Source organism: Ochotona princeps, chromosome 1, assembly GCF_030435755.1.
Source record: "Ochotona princeps isolate mOchPri1 chromosome 1, mOchPri1.hap1, whole genome shotgun sequence".
Lineage (NCBI taxonomy): Eukaryota > Metazoa > Chordata > Mammalia > Lagomorpha > Ochotonidae > Ochotona > Ochotona princeps.
The window spans coordinates 113793264-113806781 of record NC_080832.1 but is presented as its reverse complement, the minus strand read 5'-3'; the positions used below and the strand labels follow the sequence as shown (position 1 = coordinate 113806781).

At 49.1% G+C, this 13518-nt stretch overlaps 1 protein-coding gene and 2 pseudogenes across 1 annotated transcript; 1 reads left to right on the top strand and 2 right to left on the bottom strand.

Moving 5' to 3' along the window:
* Positions 1-1275: 1275 nt before the first annotated feature.
* Positions 1276-3110, bottom strand: LOC101516365 (HLA class II histocompatibility antigen, DP alpha 1 chain-like). Its single transcript, XM_058669804.1, has 5 exons — positions 3088-3110; positions 2972-2976; positions 2192-2437; positions 1584-1865; positions 1276-1391 (listed from the first exon to the last, which is right to left on the bottom strand). The coding sequence occupies exons 1-5, from the start codon at positions 3108-3110 to the stop codon at positions 1276-1278; spliced, it is 672 nt and encodes a 223-aa protein (XP_058525787.1).
* LOC131481353 (HLA class II histocompatibility antigen, DP beta 1 chain-like) lies at positions 3109-5243 on the top strand (annotated as a pseudogene).
* A 7938-nt stretch (positions 5244-13181) lies between these two features.
* On the bottom strand, positions 13182-13297 carry LOC118758390 (U6 spliceosomal RNA; annotated as a pseudogene).
* Positions 13298-13518: the final 221 nt, after the last annotated feature.

Genomic DNA, 13518 nt, shown 5'->3' with positions numbered 1-13518 from the left:
CTTGACCTTGGTGCTACTTCTATTGGAGTTTGCTTTGCTAATCAGTGACTACATCGAATGTTGTTTTGAGTAGCTTTTACAGATATCCTCTAGATCACAGTTAAAAGAAAAAGCACCGACAGTAGGAAGTCAAAACCAGAAACCAGTGAATCTGGCAAAACCTTGGGTTTCAGTAGTAGGACGAATTATGCAGTGAGCGGGGTAGCAAGCAGGACTCCTGCACCTGAGGAATCATTGTGAGGCCACTGTGGTGGCACAGTGGGCCAAGCTGCACTTGCGACCCCAGCACCCCATATCAGAGCACCAATTCACGTCCCAGCTGCTCTGCTCCAGATCCAGCTTCCTGAGGATGAGCCTGGAAAGCAGTGGAAGATGGTCCTAGAGGCTGGATTCCTGCCACCCATGTGAGAAACCTAGGTGGAGAGCCTGGCTCCTGGCTCCAGCCTGTCCCTGCCATGTGGGAGTGAACCCGCAGATGGAAGGTCCCTCTCTCTCTCTCTCTCTCTCTCTCTCTCTCTCTCTCTCTCCCTTTCAAATAATAAAGAAATAAAGAATCAATCAGAGGGCCTGGCACTGGTAGCCTAGTGGTTAAATCCTCTCCTTGCATCTGCCAGGATCCTATATAGGTGGCAGTTCGTGCCCGGCTGCTCCTCCTCCCATCCAGGCTAGGAGAGCAGTGGAGGATGTTCCAAAGCCTTGGGACCCTGTACTCGCATGGTAGACTCAGAAGAAGCTCTTGGCTTTAAATCAGCTCAGCTCCAACCATTGCAACCACTTGGGGAGTGAACCAGTGGATGGAAGATCTTTCTGTCTCTCCTTCTCTCTGTAAATCTCTTTCCAATAAAAAATAGAACAAAATAAATCTTCAAAAAAAAGAATTGCTAAAGAAAAAGTAAGACCAAGAAACCACCCCAGGGGCAATGTGGAAAGTTCTTCAGTAGGAAATATACAAGAAAAGCTAAGAGGAGGCTAGAAAAAAAAGCCATTTGGGCATGAAAAAGAGGGAGGAATACGGGGCTGGCGCAGAGGCATAGCAAGCTAAGCATCCACCTGTACCTCTGGTATCCTCTATAAAAAAAAGCAGCAGAAGATGGACCAAGTGCTTGGGCCCCTGCGCTTAGGTGGGACACACTGAGGAAGCTCCAGGCTCCAGCTCCATGCTAACTCAGATAAGACGCCTTCCCTGTCCCACACACCACCCTATCACAAGCCTCCCCTTTTCCCTGCCAACCTCATATGGATACTTCCAGAATGCCTCCCAGGGCTGCTGCAGGGTCACTTGGTCCTCAGGATGACGGTGCCAATGGCGACCCCCACCAGACCCACCACCAAGCCCAGAGCACAGAGCACAGTCTCCGTGGTCTCAGGCACACAGGCAGGCTCCTGGGGTTCTGTGGCACAAAGCGCAGCAGTCAGAAGTTGCAAGAACAGGGGCCCAGCTGAGGTGCAGCAGCTCAAGGTAATGGAAACCAGGAGATGGAAGGTTTGGGTAAAATGATGATGGATGTGGGCTCACGGATATCAGGGGTCAAGGATAGGTGGGTCCTGGCACCAGGCAGCACTGGCCACTGTGGGCTCCGTACCCCAGTGTGTGAGCAGCGGCCGCTCCAGGCCCCAGTGCTCCACCTTGCAGTCATACACATCGTCAGCCGTGGGCAGGAAGGTCAGGAAGTGGAACTTGTGGAACCGGAACTCTGGGCTGGGCAAGAAGATGCTCTTGGCAACCCCCTCAGTGACCGGCTGCCCATTGCACAGCCACGTGACGTTGAGCATGGGTGGGAAGAACTTGTCGATGTGGCAGATGAGTGTGTTGGGCTGGCCCAGCTCCACAGGCTCCTTGGGAAACACAGTCACTTCGGGGGCCTCTGGAGGGGCAGACAGGACCCAGACGGTCTATGGTCTTTGGCTGAATCTCAAGGACCGCTCCATCTACAGACTTATATTCTCCAAATACAGGGTCACCGCTTGCAATCCAACCCCTGGGGACTCCCAGGCCAGGGTCACCACCTCTCATGCAGCTGACCCCAACCCCACTCCCGAGTAAGAAAGCACATGCTCCCATGGGCCACACCCCAGCAGTGCGAGCAAAATGCTGCTCAGACACTGGATGCTGTCTCTGTCCCTGAGAGGCAGGGGGTCCCCACTTCCCCTTCAGCTGGGCTGTGGAAGAGTGAGCAGAGGTAGGCAGTACCATTTGTGGCCCGGGTGTGTTTGGAGCGTTGGATCAGGGTGTTCAGGTTCTTCCTTGCCATGACAATGTCAGCAATACCCCTCCAAGCATCAAAGTCAAAGGCATGAATGCACTCCGGCAGGTGCCACTCCATCTCCTTATTATCCAAGTCCACATAGAACTGCTCATCCTCATCAAACTCAAACATGTACTCCCCCGAAGGTCTGTGTGTTTGGACAAACTCTGCATACATGGACACGTGGTCCACTGTGTGAGGAGGAAGAAGGCAGAAGAGTGTGCTGTGGTGTAGTGAGTGGGATGTGGCACCAGCATCCCACATGGGCACCAGCTTGAGCTCCAGCTGTTCCACGTCCAGTCCAGATCCCTGATAATGTACCAGTTCTTGGACTGATGTGCCCATATTAGAGACCCAGAAAAAAACCTTTTAGCTCCTGGCTTCAACCTGGCCTAGCCCTGGGTGTTGCAGCCACACAGGGAGGGAACCAGCGGATGGCAGTTCTGGCTGTTGCGACTATCTAGGGAGTGAAGCAGAGAATGGAAGCTCCTCTCTCTTTGTCTCTAATTCTCTTTCTATAACTCTATCTTTCAAACTACATTTTTAAAAATGAATATTTAAAAATATATACTACTAATACTAATAGTAGTGATGAGGGGGTAGGTGAGGGCAGCAGCACAGGGAAAGACAAGCAGGCTGGAACTTCAGGAAGGCCGTGAGGGTCCCCAGGAATCAGCACACGGAAGCCGGAGCAACCGGGAGAAAATCAGGGAGGGTTGTGGCACCAGGACTACAGGGGGAAGGGAGGCTGAGGGATGCTGGAGAGAAGATAAAACGCTGAGTCTGAGCCTTGGTGAGACAGAGTTAGCCAGGGAGAGGGCGAGTGAGATCGTGGACAGACCTCGTCTCAGTGCCGTGCACCATGAGAGTGCCTCTTGAGGGTACAGGTGCAAGTTTGGGTTGAGCCCCCCAAGAAAAATGGATCAGAGGTCTCAATGTATGGTCCTATATTCTAGCAAAGACATCTCCCAAAAGAATATCCAGAAATGAGAAGAATACAAGGAGGAAGATGCTCATATGAGACTAGGGATAAGAGAAAATTCCAGAAAGGAGGATGTGGTCACATCTCAACTATTGCTGATGACACATATGAATCTACAGAGGAGAAGTGACAACAGCCCTCAACACAATGAAGCAGCCCAGAGATGGGGGCAGGGAGCAAAGGAAGGTGGAGAGGCAGAAGACTGAACAACATGGCAGCAGGGAAAGCTGACCTGGGGACCTCTGGTTCGAGAGTTTCCTCTGAAACTTAAGCCCCAGAGAAGATTGTAGTGGACCCTGTTCCCTGGAGCGGGCTGGAGGGCAGAGGAGCCTGGGAACCAGGGAACCAGGGTAGGTGCAAGCAATCATTGGCTAAACGCCACCCGCCCCGCGCAGAGCTGTATGCGTACCAGCGGAGGAATGACTGCTGTGATTCCAATGGGACGCGCAGCTTCTTGGAGCGCTACATTTACAACAAGGAGTTGGTCCAGTTGGACAGTGCTGTGGGGACGTTTCAGGCCGTTTCTGAGCTGGGCCGGGAGACGATCAAGAACTGGAACATCCAGCAGGAGTTCCTGGCGCTGAGGCGAGGCCAAAAGGGTGCCCGAAGGAGGGAGAGACCCTGGGACCCCCTCTACGGAATCGGACCAGCGTGGCCAAAGGCCAGGCTTCTGACGGGAAAGGGCTGAGGATGGTGGGTCTGTGTCTCAGCTTGTGTGTGTTCGTGCTAGTGGCCAAGAATGGGACACAGCGGTTGTTGAAGAATGGCACACGAGCTGCCCCGTTCCCTAAGTCAGGATTTCTGGACACAAGGTCCCAGGAATGACATTGGCTGCATACACAGGGAGTCTGGCTCCAGGATGGTCTTGGTGGGATTGTGTGACCTTCCTGGTTGTTTATTTCTGTGTAAGGATACTGGTTGGTAGCAGGTATCTGGCTGGTTCTGAGCCCTTCTTGCTCTTCAGGCCTCATACTTGAATGTCTTATTCTGTTTCCTGCCCCGGTTGCCATCCTCTGTCTTCACATGGCTTAGAGGGTGATTGTTTCCCACCTAGAAATCCATTTGCTGGGGGAAGTAGCTGAGTGCTCAAGTTTGGCTGCTCTGGTGACCTGACAAGCTTCTGTCCCCCACTCCCAGTCCAGCCTAAAGTGAACATCTCCCCCTCCAAGAAGGGATCCTCGCAGCACCAACACCTGCTCATCTGCCACGTGACAGATTTCTACCCAGGAGACCTTCAAGTCCGGTGGTTCCTGAACGGACAGGAAGAAACAGATGGGGTTGTGTCCACCAACCTGATCCGGAATAGGGACTGGACCTTCCAGATCCTGGTGATGTTGGAGATGAACCCTCGTGCAGGGGACGTGTACACCTGCCACATGGAGCACCCCAGCCTGGACAGTCCCATCACGGTGGACTGGAGTGAGTGACTCGCGAGTTCCCGGGCTTGGGGGTCCACGTGTCTGCACCCTGGGCTTAGCCGCCCAGCCTCTGCCCAACCATGTGTACCCTAACCAACCCCCCCCTGGCTGTTGTGTGGGCTGGGAGCAGGACAATCTAGTGATTCTGTCACGGGCATGTGTCCCTGTCCCGGGGAAGCCTAGAGAATCTCTCCTTATCAGAAAATTTCAATAGGCGGTTCCCCTGCAGGACTGACCTTTAGACATGGGAATGGGCCTCAGCTCTCAGTCCATGACCTTGGAGACTGATCTGAGGGGCAGTGGCTAAAGGCTGCAGCTGAAAGAAGCCACCCTGAGACCCGGAGCCTCCAGCCTCTACTGCTTGCCATAGCTGCTCTTCTCTCCCGTCTGCTAGGTCAGACTCCAGGCTGTCAGGCAAGGCCCAGGGGCCGTGGCAAGCTGGGGTGACTGACTGTGGGCCTGTCCTTCCCAGAGGCGCAGTCTGATTCTGCTCCTGGCAAGGTGCTGCTGGGGCTCGTCTCCCTCCCACTGAGCCTGGGTCTCGTTTTAGAAGCCGGCCAGTTGAGAAGAATGCCTTTGCTGCTTATCCTTTGGTGATGAAGTCAGACTAGGCCAGTGGAAACCCCAGCACCCAGCAGTCCCTGGAAGTTAGAGTCTAAGAATGCCAGGACGGCCCATGGGGCAGGGAAGGGTGCCCTAAGCAAGACCCTGGACCAGTGCAATGGCTGAGCCTCCTGGCTCCGTGCCCTGCGAGTGTCCATTCACGTGCAAGGAGGCTGACACCCACAGATGGCCCCCAACACTCGTTCCTGGTGACATGGGGGGCCAGAGGCAGGTGTTTGTGCACACTGAGAATCCCTACTACAAAATCCCAATCTCCAAAATACTCCCAAACTGGAATCTTTCTGAACATTGGCATGACACATGTGAAAAATTGCGCATCTGACCATGAGTGTGGCAATTTTGTGCATAGATTTATTAAAAGGATCATATAAAATTATCTTCAAACCATGTGCATAACATATACATGAATTTTGTGTTTATATTTGGGTTTCATTCCCCAAACTATCTCATTGCATGTATACTAGTACTCTAGATTGTTTTTTGGCAGCGGGGGAGGGCAGGTACCTCAGGTAACAAATCTTTTAAAAATTCTAAATTCTAATCACTGAGGCCCCAACCACTGTGGATAAGTGATATTCTACCTGTAGGATTTTTTTCTAAGATCTCATTATTCTTTGTTTTTTTTCAATAATTGGCCACATATTTCCTTTTGCTTTTGTTTCAGGACAACGAGGACTTCAACCAACAGGTGATTTTTCCTTCTTCTTATTCATCTTCTTCTTCTTTTTTTTAATATGACAGAACTTCCTTTTTATTTTTACTTTGAATTTTTTGTTTTTATGGTATAATTCCATAGAGTCTGGGATTTCTCCCCTCCCCCAATTCCCACCCCTGACTTTCCTTCCCCATGTTGTTACTGTAGTACAGTCCGTCACAAGGAGCAGAACTTCTTTCTTTTGGGTCACTCCTCAAAGCCCACAGTGGCTCTGAGCCAGCCTGAGGTCAAAGCCAGGAACTCAGTCCAGCTCTGTCACGTGGGTGTCAGGAACTCAGTTTCTGGAGCCATCACCACTGCCTCCTGGGGTGTGTGCACTGGCCGGAAGCAGAGGCAGCAGCTGGAGGCAGGGACTGAGCACAGGCATTCTGGTGAAGGACACGGGGGTCTTAGCTGCTGGGCCGCACACCCACCTGGGGGGTATTTCTGCTTCCTTCTTCCTTCTTCGTAAGATGAGTGTGGGGGCATCTAGAGCATACCTTGTATTCAGGACGTGACCAGGGGTGAGCATGAACTCCCAGAGGTTTCCCCCCAGCCCACTTTGAGCTATGGAAGATGTCAGCGGCTAGCTGTACTTGGCCTCATTGTAGGAGGAGTCCCAGAAAGGTCATCCCAGTGTCTGAGGGGCGAGCACATGGCCCCTCAGAAAGTCCTTCCTTCCTGGGCCCTTAGAGGGAAAGGAAGGGCAGTCTCTGAGGTCCGACGCTTTGCTGTGGTTTCCCATCCTTCTTCGCAGGGTCTTTGAGCTGAGGCTGTCGGCTGTCCTGCTACCCAGCGCTCACCAGCCCCAGGAGGTGGCAGCACAGCAGCTCTGTGCCCGCGACCCGCCTGCTGTCTCTGCATCCTGCTCTGATGTGCTTCCTGCTTCTCAAGTTCTCCAGGCTCCGGAGTGCTGCCTCAGTTTGTATCACCATCTTCCTTTCTCCTTCAGGGGGAGACAGCCCTGCTGAGGCTTCAAGAGTTAGGTGTTCATTTGATCCAAGGAAAAACTTGGGGAGATATCACCATTGTCTCGCTCAGGCCTGGAGAAATAAGCTTTTTGATGGTGACCAGGTCTCCGTGTCGAGTATGAGGGCAGCTGACAGAGGACTCCTAAAATTGGCTTAGTGTCATTGTAGATGTCCAGGTCATTCCGTGTCCTCCCCAGCAAGGAGGCGAGCCATTGCCCCAATAACCCCAGACAGAGCAGACTCTGAACCTGCCGCTGAAGTCATATTGACAGGGTTTACTATGGGATTTGCTCATTCAACCACACAGGCTCAGCAGGCCTGCACGTGGCACCTGCAGGATGGGGAGCCAGGAAGTCAGTCAGCACACAGCTCAGGCCGAATCCAAAAAACTATCCTGCGTCTGTTGGCTCTGCCTGCTCCATCGGCCATGGGATGGCACCTGCTCACCTTGGCCAAGGGAAGACCCTCCTTACTTAGCCTGCTCATTCAAACACTACTGCCTTTAGGCAGCCAGCACAGTGAACCCAGAGACAACGCCTCATCAGCTCTCGGGGTCTCACCTAGTCCACTCAAGTTGGCACCTAAACTTAACCATCCCGGAGCTGACCACATAGGGACCCTGTGCTTGGAACACAGCAAAGTGACAGAACCCCAGAGGGAAGTGGGTGCTCAGCATAAAGCACCTCATTCACACAGTGGGGCGCGGCCACTCCTGTCAGGCCTGGGGGTGGAGAGTTCCTTGCTGCCACCGCACTCAGAGCTCTGCCTTCCCAGACACCTGCCAGCCCACACAGCAGCCAGAGCTGCTGTGCTAACTCTGCCACCCAGGCCCAGCTGCCTGTTGGTGTGGAATGTTTAAATTACATGGTATTCTTTTCTATCAAGGAAAGCCCTGTATCAGCACAAAAGACATTTAGAATCCTTTTATGGAAACATAGGTCATTCAGAAAATTCATAGAACAACTTTTCATTCTATAATTTTTATTATAAATGTGCTATGAGGACCCATTAGCAATTAAGTACTTTTTAAAGATTTATTTATTTTTATTGGAAAGTCATATATACAGAGAGGAGGAGAGACAAAGAGGAAGATCTTCCATCTGCTTATTCACTCCCCAAGTGGATGCAACGGCCGGAGATGAACTAATCCGAAGCCAGGAGCCAAGAACTTCTTCTAGGTCTCCCATGCAGGTGCTGGGTCCCAAGGCTTTGGGCCATCCTCAACTGCTTTCCCAGGCCACAAGCAGGGAGTTGGATGGGAAGCAGGGCAGCTGGGCACCCATATGGGATCCCAGCATGTGCAAGGCGAGAACTTTAGCCACTAGGCTACCGTGCCAGACCCTTGAGCCAGTTTTCAAAACTTAAACTAAGGATGCAAATAGGAGTTTTCTGTGAACTTTCAAATTTCTGCTCAAGGCCATAAGACATGATACAAGCTTCCTAATTTAGAATACTTATTGTAATGCGGGCAGCTCATCCCTCAGTGCCCCAAATGAGAGAAGTTAAAATCAGATATAACCATTGCAAATCATTTTGATTAAAAAATAAAAATAAAAAAAGTTTTACTTTGTTCCCAGCCAACTTGATATTCAAGGAGTTTGACTACGGGCACGCCTCACACTGCCTGCTCTGCCTAAGAGAACTGTCGCTGTTGGGATTTCAAGAAAGAAGAAACACACAGAGAAGCAGCTTCTTCAGCAGTGGACTGGGAGGCGGAGTTTATAATCCTTGAAGTTTATAATCCTTGAAGTTTATCCACTGTTATCTTGAGGAACAGGTATTATAGCACCAAGGGTTAGGCCCCCACTTGGGATGCCCAGCTCCAATTGCAGAGTACCTGGTTCGAGTCCCAGCTCCTCCACTTCCCATCCAGCTCCCAGTGGATGCATCCTGAGAGGCACTGCATGATGACACAAGTTCTCGGGCCCCTGCTGCCTCCGACAGACTCAGGCTCTGATCTTGCCCGGGCCTGGCTCTCTCAGATATATGGGGAGTGAACCAACAGATGGATGATACATTTCCCCATACCTTGTCTGCCTTCCAGGAAGACAAAAATATATAAACATATAAAATATTTATTATCTTAAGTCTTAAAGTGATTTCACTTAAAAACCATTGGGTCCTGAAGAGTCAACACTCAGCTTTATGGGACAGTCTGAGCAGGAGATGGAAGCTTCCCTAGACCTCTGAGACCTCCTAACCTGGAGGTGTCAAGGTGCAGGCATGAAGCTGGGATCACTCTGAATTCTCACGTCAAGTGTGGCTGTGATGCTTTGGTCTGGTGAGGCAGATGGAATCTCATAGAAACATGGTCTGTAAATCATTCAGTACATTTCCCTACTCCTTTCCCAGTGAGAAAGGAGGGAGAAAGGGAGTTAAAAACTGTTGGCTGTTTTTACTTCTCACGAGAAATATTCTGAAGTTTTTGAAAGCTGGACTGCCTGTTCCAAAACCATCAAAACTTCAAGTTTTAGAGAATACTAAATAGGATCCCAGCTCCACCTAGCGGTTAAAAAATGAAATCTGGACTTGAAACAAGAATAAGGGAATTAATTTTCCAACAACTTGGGAATACTGCAACACTCTGTGAAAAAAGGTATGCAAAACAGTGTGAGTCAAGCTAAGTATGACCACACAGATAAGCTTTGAGGCACCAAGTCTTCTGTGGCTTTGCTGTTCTTTTCACAGTGATTGTAAAACTATGCTGAAGTTGTCCTATTGAAAACACACACACACACACACACACACACACACACACACACACACACCTGATAGACCCCTGGAATAGAATAGAACACCCAGAACTTATCCATGTTTTATTTTAAAAACACCTGATTTTTGATAAAGGCACCAAGAGCATATGTTGGAAAAAGGATCTTCCATTTGTTGCATTGAACTAGAAAGCTGGACAAGAAATATGTGTAAGAATGAAAGGTTCCTGCTGTCACCATATACAAGAACCAATCCCAGGTGGACCACAGCCCTCACTGTGAGGCCTGAAGTGACGCAACTCCTAGAAGGAAACAGGCAACACTTCATGATGCTGGTGTAAAAAAATGATTTTTTAGATAAGATCCCCAAAACAACTAATAATATAGAGTTAAGGGTATCTGACAGTGTGGGAGGAAAAAGTTACTTAGCCAAAAAAAAAAAAAAATAGATTAATAACCAGAATATATCAGGAAATCCAAAATAACTCAACAACAGAAAAACAACAATCCCGTTACAAAATGGGAGAAGATAGGGCTGCTGTGGTGGCTCAACTGGCTGATCTTCCAGCTGCTCCACTTCCCATCCAGCTCCCTGCTTGTGGCCTGGGAAAACAGTGGAGGATGGCTCAAAGCCTTGGGAACCTGCATCTGCGTGGGAGACCCGGAAGAAGCTCCTGGTTTCAGATCAGTTCAACTCTGGCTATTGCAGCCATTTGGGGAGTGAACCAGCAGATGGAAGATCTTTCCCTCTCTGTCTCTTCTTCTCTCTGTAAATATTCCTTTGAAATGAAAATAAATATTTTTGGGTCCGGCACAGTGGCCTAGTGGCTAAAGTCCTTGCCTTGAACACCCCGGGATCCCATATGGGTGACGGTTCTAATCCCGGCAGCTCCACTTCCCATCCAGTTCCCTGCTTGTGGCCTGGGAAAGAAGTCAAGGACGGCCCAATGCTTTGAGACCCTGCACCCATGTGGGAGACCTGGAGGAGGTTCCTGGCTCCTGGCTCCAGATAAGCACAACACCGGCCGTCGCGGCTCACTTGGGGAGTGAATCATCGGACAGAAGATCTTTCTCTCTGTCTCTCCTCCTCTCTGTATATCCCACTTTGTAAAAAAAAAAATTAATAAATAAATCTTTTTAAAAAAGAAATGAAAATAAATATTTTTAAAACCAAACAGCAAAAAAACTTAAGAAGCAAAAAACGGTAAGTGACGATGTGTGTTCCCGGCTCATCAGATTTGGGGCCATTGGGACCCAGGGCATAATAAGCCATTTAACCCGTGCAGGACACTACAGAGAGGCTAAGGCAGATCCCAATGGTTCGGTTCTAAATACTCAGAAGCTCCAGCCAGAATAACCTTGGCACAGGCTCACTGTGCAGCACGCAAGCCGAGGGGCACAGAGGCTCCTGAGCTGAAGAGCCAGTTTCTTCTGCACCCACAGAAAGCACGGCAGTGCCTCCTGTGATTCACTGGCTGAGTCCAAAGAGCTTTGTTCAGGGTAGAGGAGGGCATTTGACCTGGGGGTCAAGGCACCTGTTGAGGCGCCCACAGGCCACTTGGGAGTACCTGGATTCTCTTACCTGGCCATGGCTCTAGCTCCTTACTCCAACTTCCTATCCATGTGGACCCTGGGAGGCAGGGGTGATGTCCCGAGTGGTTGGGTCCCATGTGGGGTCCCAGCTCCCCCAGCCACCCAATGTCAGGAAGGTGAACCACCCCGCTGTGCTCTCCCCTGTGCTCTCCCATAATTAATTAATTAACTAATTTTGAAACGTTATCGTCTTCCTTCGGATTGTGATTCGCATGCACGCTAAAACCAGCCAACAAACAAAAATCACAAAAACACCTGGGAAGTGTGAACATGGACAGCTGGCGACGGCAGGAATGCCTATGAATGCCCAGATGCGATAATAGAATTATGGTCCTGTTTCTAAGAGTTGCTACTTTTTAGTGATACGTAACTGAAAAATCATACATGAAACCTTATGACATCTGGGACTGCTTCAAAATAATACGAATAATGGAGGAGTAAGAGGTAAATGTAAAACGAGATTGGCCCATGAGTTGAAAAAAATTCCTAAACATTCATTTATTTGAAAGACAGAGAGGAGGAGACATAATGACAGAGAAAATCTTCCACCCACTGATTTGTTGCCCAAGTCTGGGCCAGGGCAAAACCAGGAGCCAAGAACTCTGGGTTTTCCACGTGCGTGACAGGAGCCCAAACATTTGGGCCATCTTCCATTGCCTTCCAAAGCATAGAGTAGCAGGGAGCTGTGTCGGACGCAGAGCAGCTGGGATTCCAATTGACACTCCGGTGTAGGCTGCTGCTGTTGCCAGTGGTGGCTTAACCAGCTACACCACATGAGCCCTTAATTGAAGTTTTCACCAACTTTTTCCAGGTACTGAAGCGGTTAGGAAACTGGAAACAATGGTCTCACCCACTTTCCCCTAATCCTCGACCCTTCCCACCCTAATCAACTATGTAAACATCATCAAAAATAAAATTTTTTAAATATTTCACCAACTTATGGCTAAAGAATACAGAAAGAGTCATTTTACTTTTATTTCAACTTTTGGATGTTTGAAATTTTCCATAATGAAAAGTTCTAATATAAATAAATAAGCATATATGAATCAGGAAATAAGAAAAACATACTTTGCAAGAAAATGAAACAAAACAGATTGACCAAAATTCATTAAAATGCAAAGGGATACTTTTAATTAGTAAAACTTAAAACCTTCAACGAAGACTGCAGTCCTACTTCTTCATTATGTACAGTGGACAAAGTGCCCGAGCAGTGACTAAACAGAGAAAGTAACTTTCAGCTTAAAAAAAAAGTTTTAATATGCAATAATGCATGACAAATATTCAAAATTCCGTGGAGATGTGCATTATGAAAAAGCTACTGAGCCCAGGGCAATGGCTCAACTGGCTAAATCCTCACCTTGCAAGTACTTGGATCCCATATGGGTATGGTTCATGTTCTGGCTGCTCCACTTTCTATCCAGCTCCTTGCTTATGGCCTGGGAAAGCAGCAGAGGATGGCCCAAAGCCTTGGGACCCTACATCTACATGGGAGCCCTGGAGGAGGCTCCCAGCCAGCCATTGCAGTCATTTGAGGAGTAAGTCAACAAATGGAAGATCTTCCCCTTTGTCTCTCTTTCTCTCTGGAAATCTGAGCTGCCTTCCCAATAAAAATAAATAAATCATTATAAAAGGGTCCTACGCAATTGCCTAGTAGTTACATCTTTGCCTTGCATGTGCCAGAATCCCATATGGGCACTGGTTCGAGTCCCAGCTCCCTGTTTGTGGCCTGGGAAAGTAGTGGAGGGTGGCCTGAGGCCTTGGGACCCTGCACCCACATGGGAGATATGAAAGAAGTTTCTGGCTCCTGGCTTCAGATTGGCTCAGTTTCAGCCATTGCGGCCACTTGGGCAGTGAACCAGCAGACAGAAGATATTTCTGTCTCTCTTTCTCTCTGTAAATCTGCCTTTCCAATAAATATAATAAGTATTTTAAAAGAGAGAGAAAGAAAAAGCCACGCATGGATTTCAAAAGGTTTTTGCACGTCATCCTTGCGCAGGGGCCATGCTAATCTTCTCTGTATCGTTCCGATTTTAGTATATGTGCTGCCGAAGCGAGCACTCAAAAGATTTTTTACATCAAGATAAAGTTTATTTTTCATTGTATAACAGAGTGTATTCTTTGCTTCAAGAGTTGCCTTGGGGTCCTGGGGTTTCAGATACAATCTGAGACTACGGGGCAAGGACCACTTGTACTGGCACGTGTTCCTGTGTTCCGTGATGTAGTGTTCATGATCAAATGGAACTTAACAGAATTCCCAGCAGTGGAATCTTGACACGCCA

Excerpts from the sequence above, each read along its gene's own strand:
- LOC101516365 (XM_058669804.1), bottom strand. The coding sequence starts at position 3,110 with ATGGTGCACGGCACTGAGACGAG. Across the intron at positions 1,866-2,191 it reads ACACACCCGGGCCACAAATG|AGGCCCCCGAAGTGACTGTG; the intron begins GTACTGCCTACC and ends CTGCCCCTCCAG. Across the intron at positions 1,392-1,583 it reads GCCGCTGCTCACACACTGGG|AACCCCAGGAGCCTGCCTGT; the intron begins GTACGGAGCCCA and ends TTTGTGCCACAG.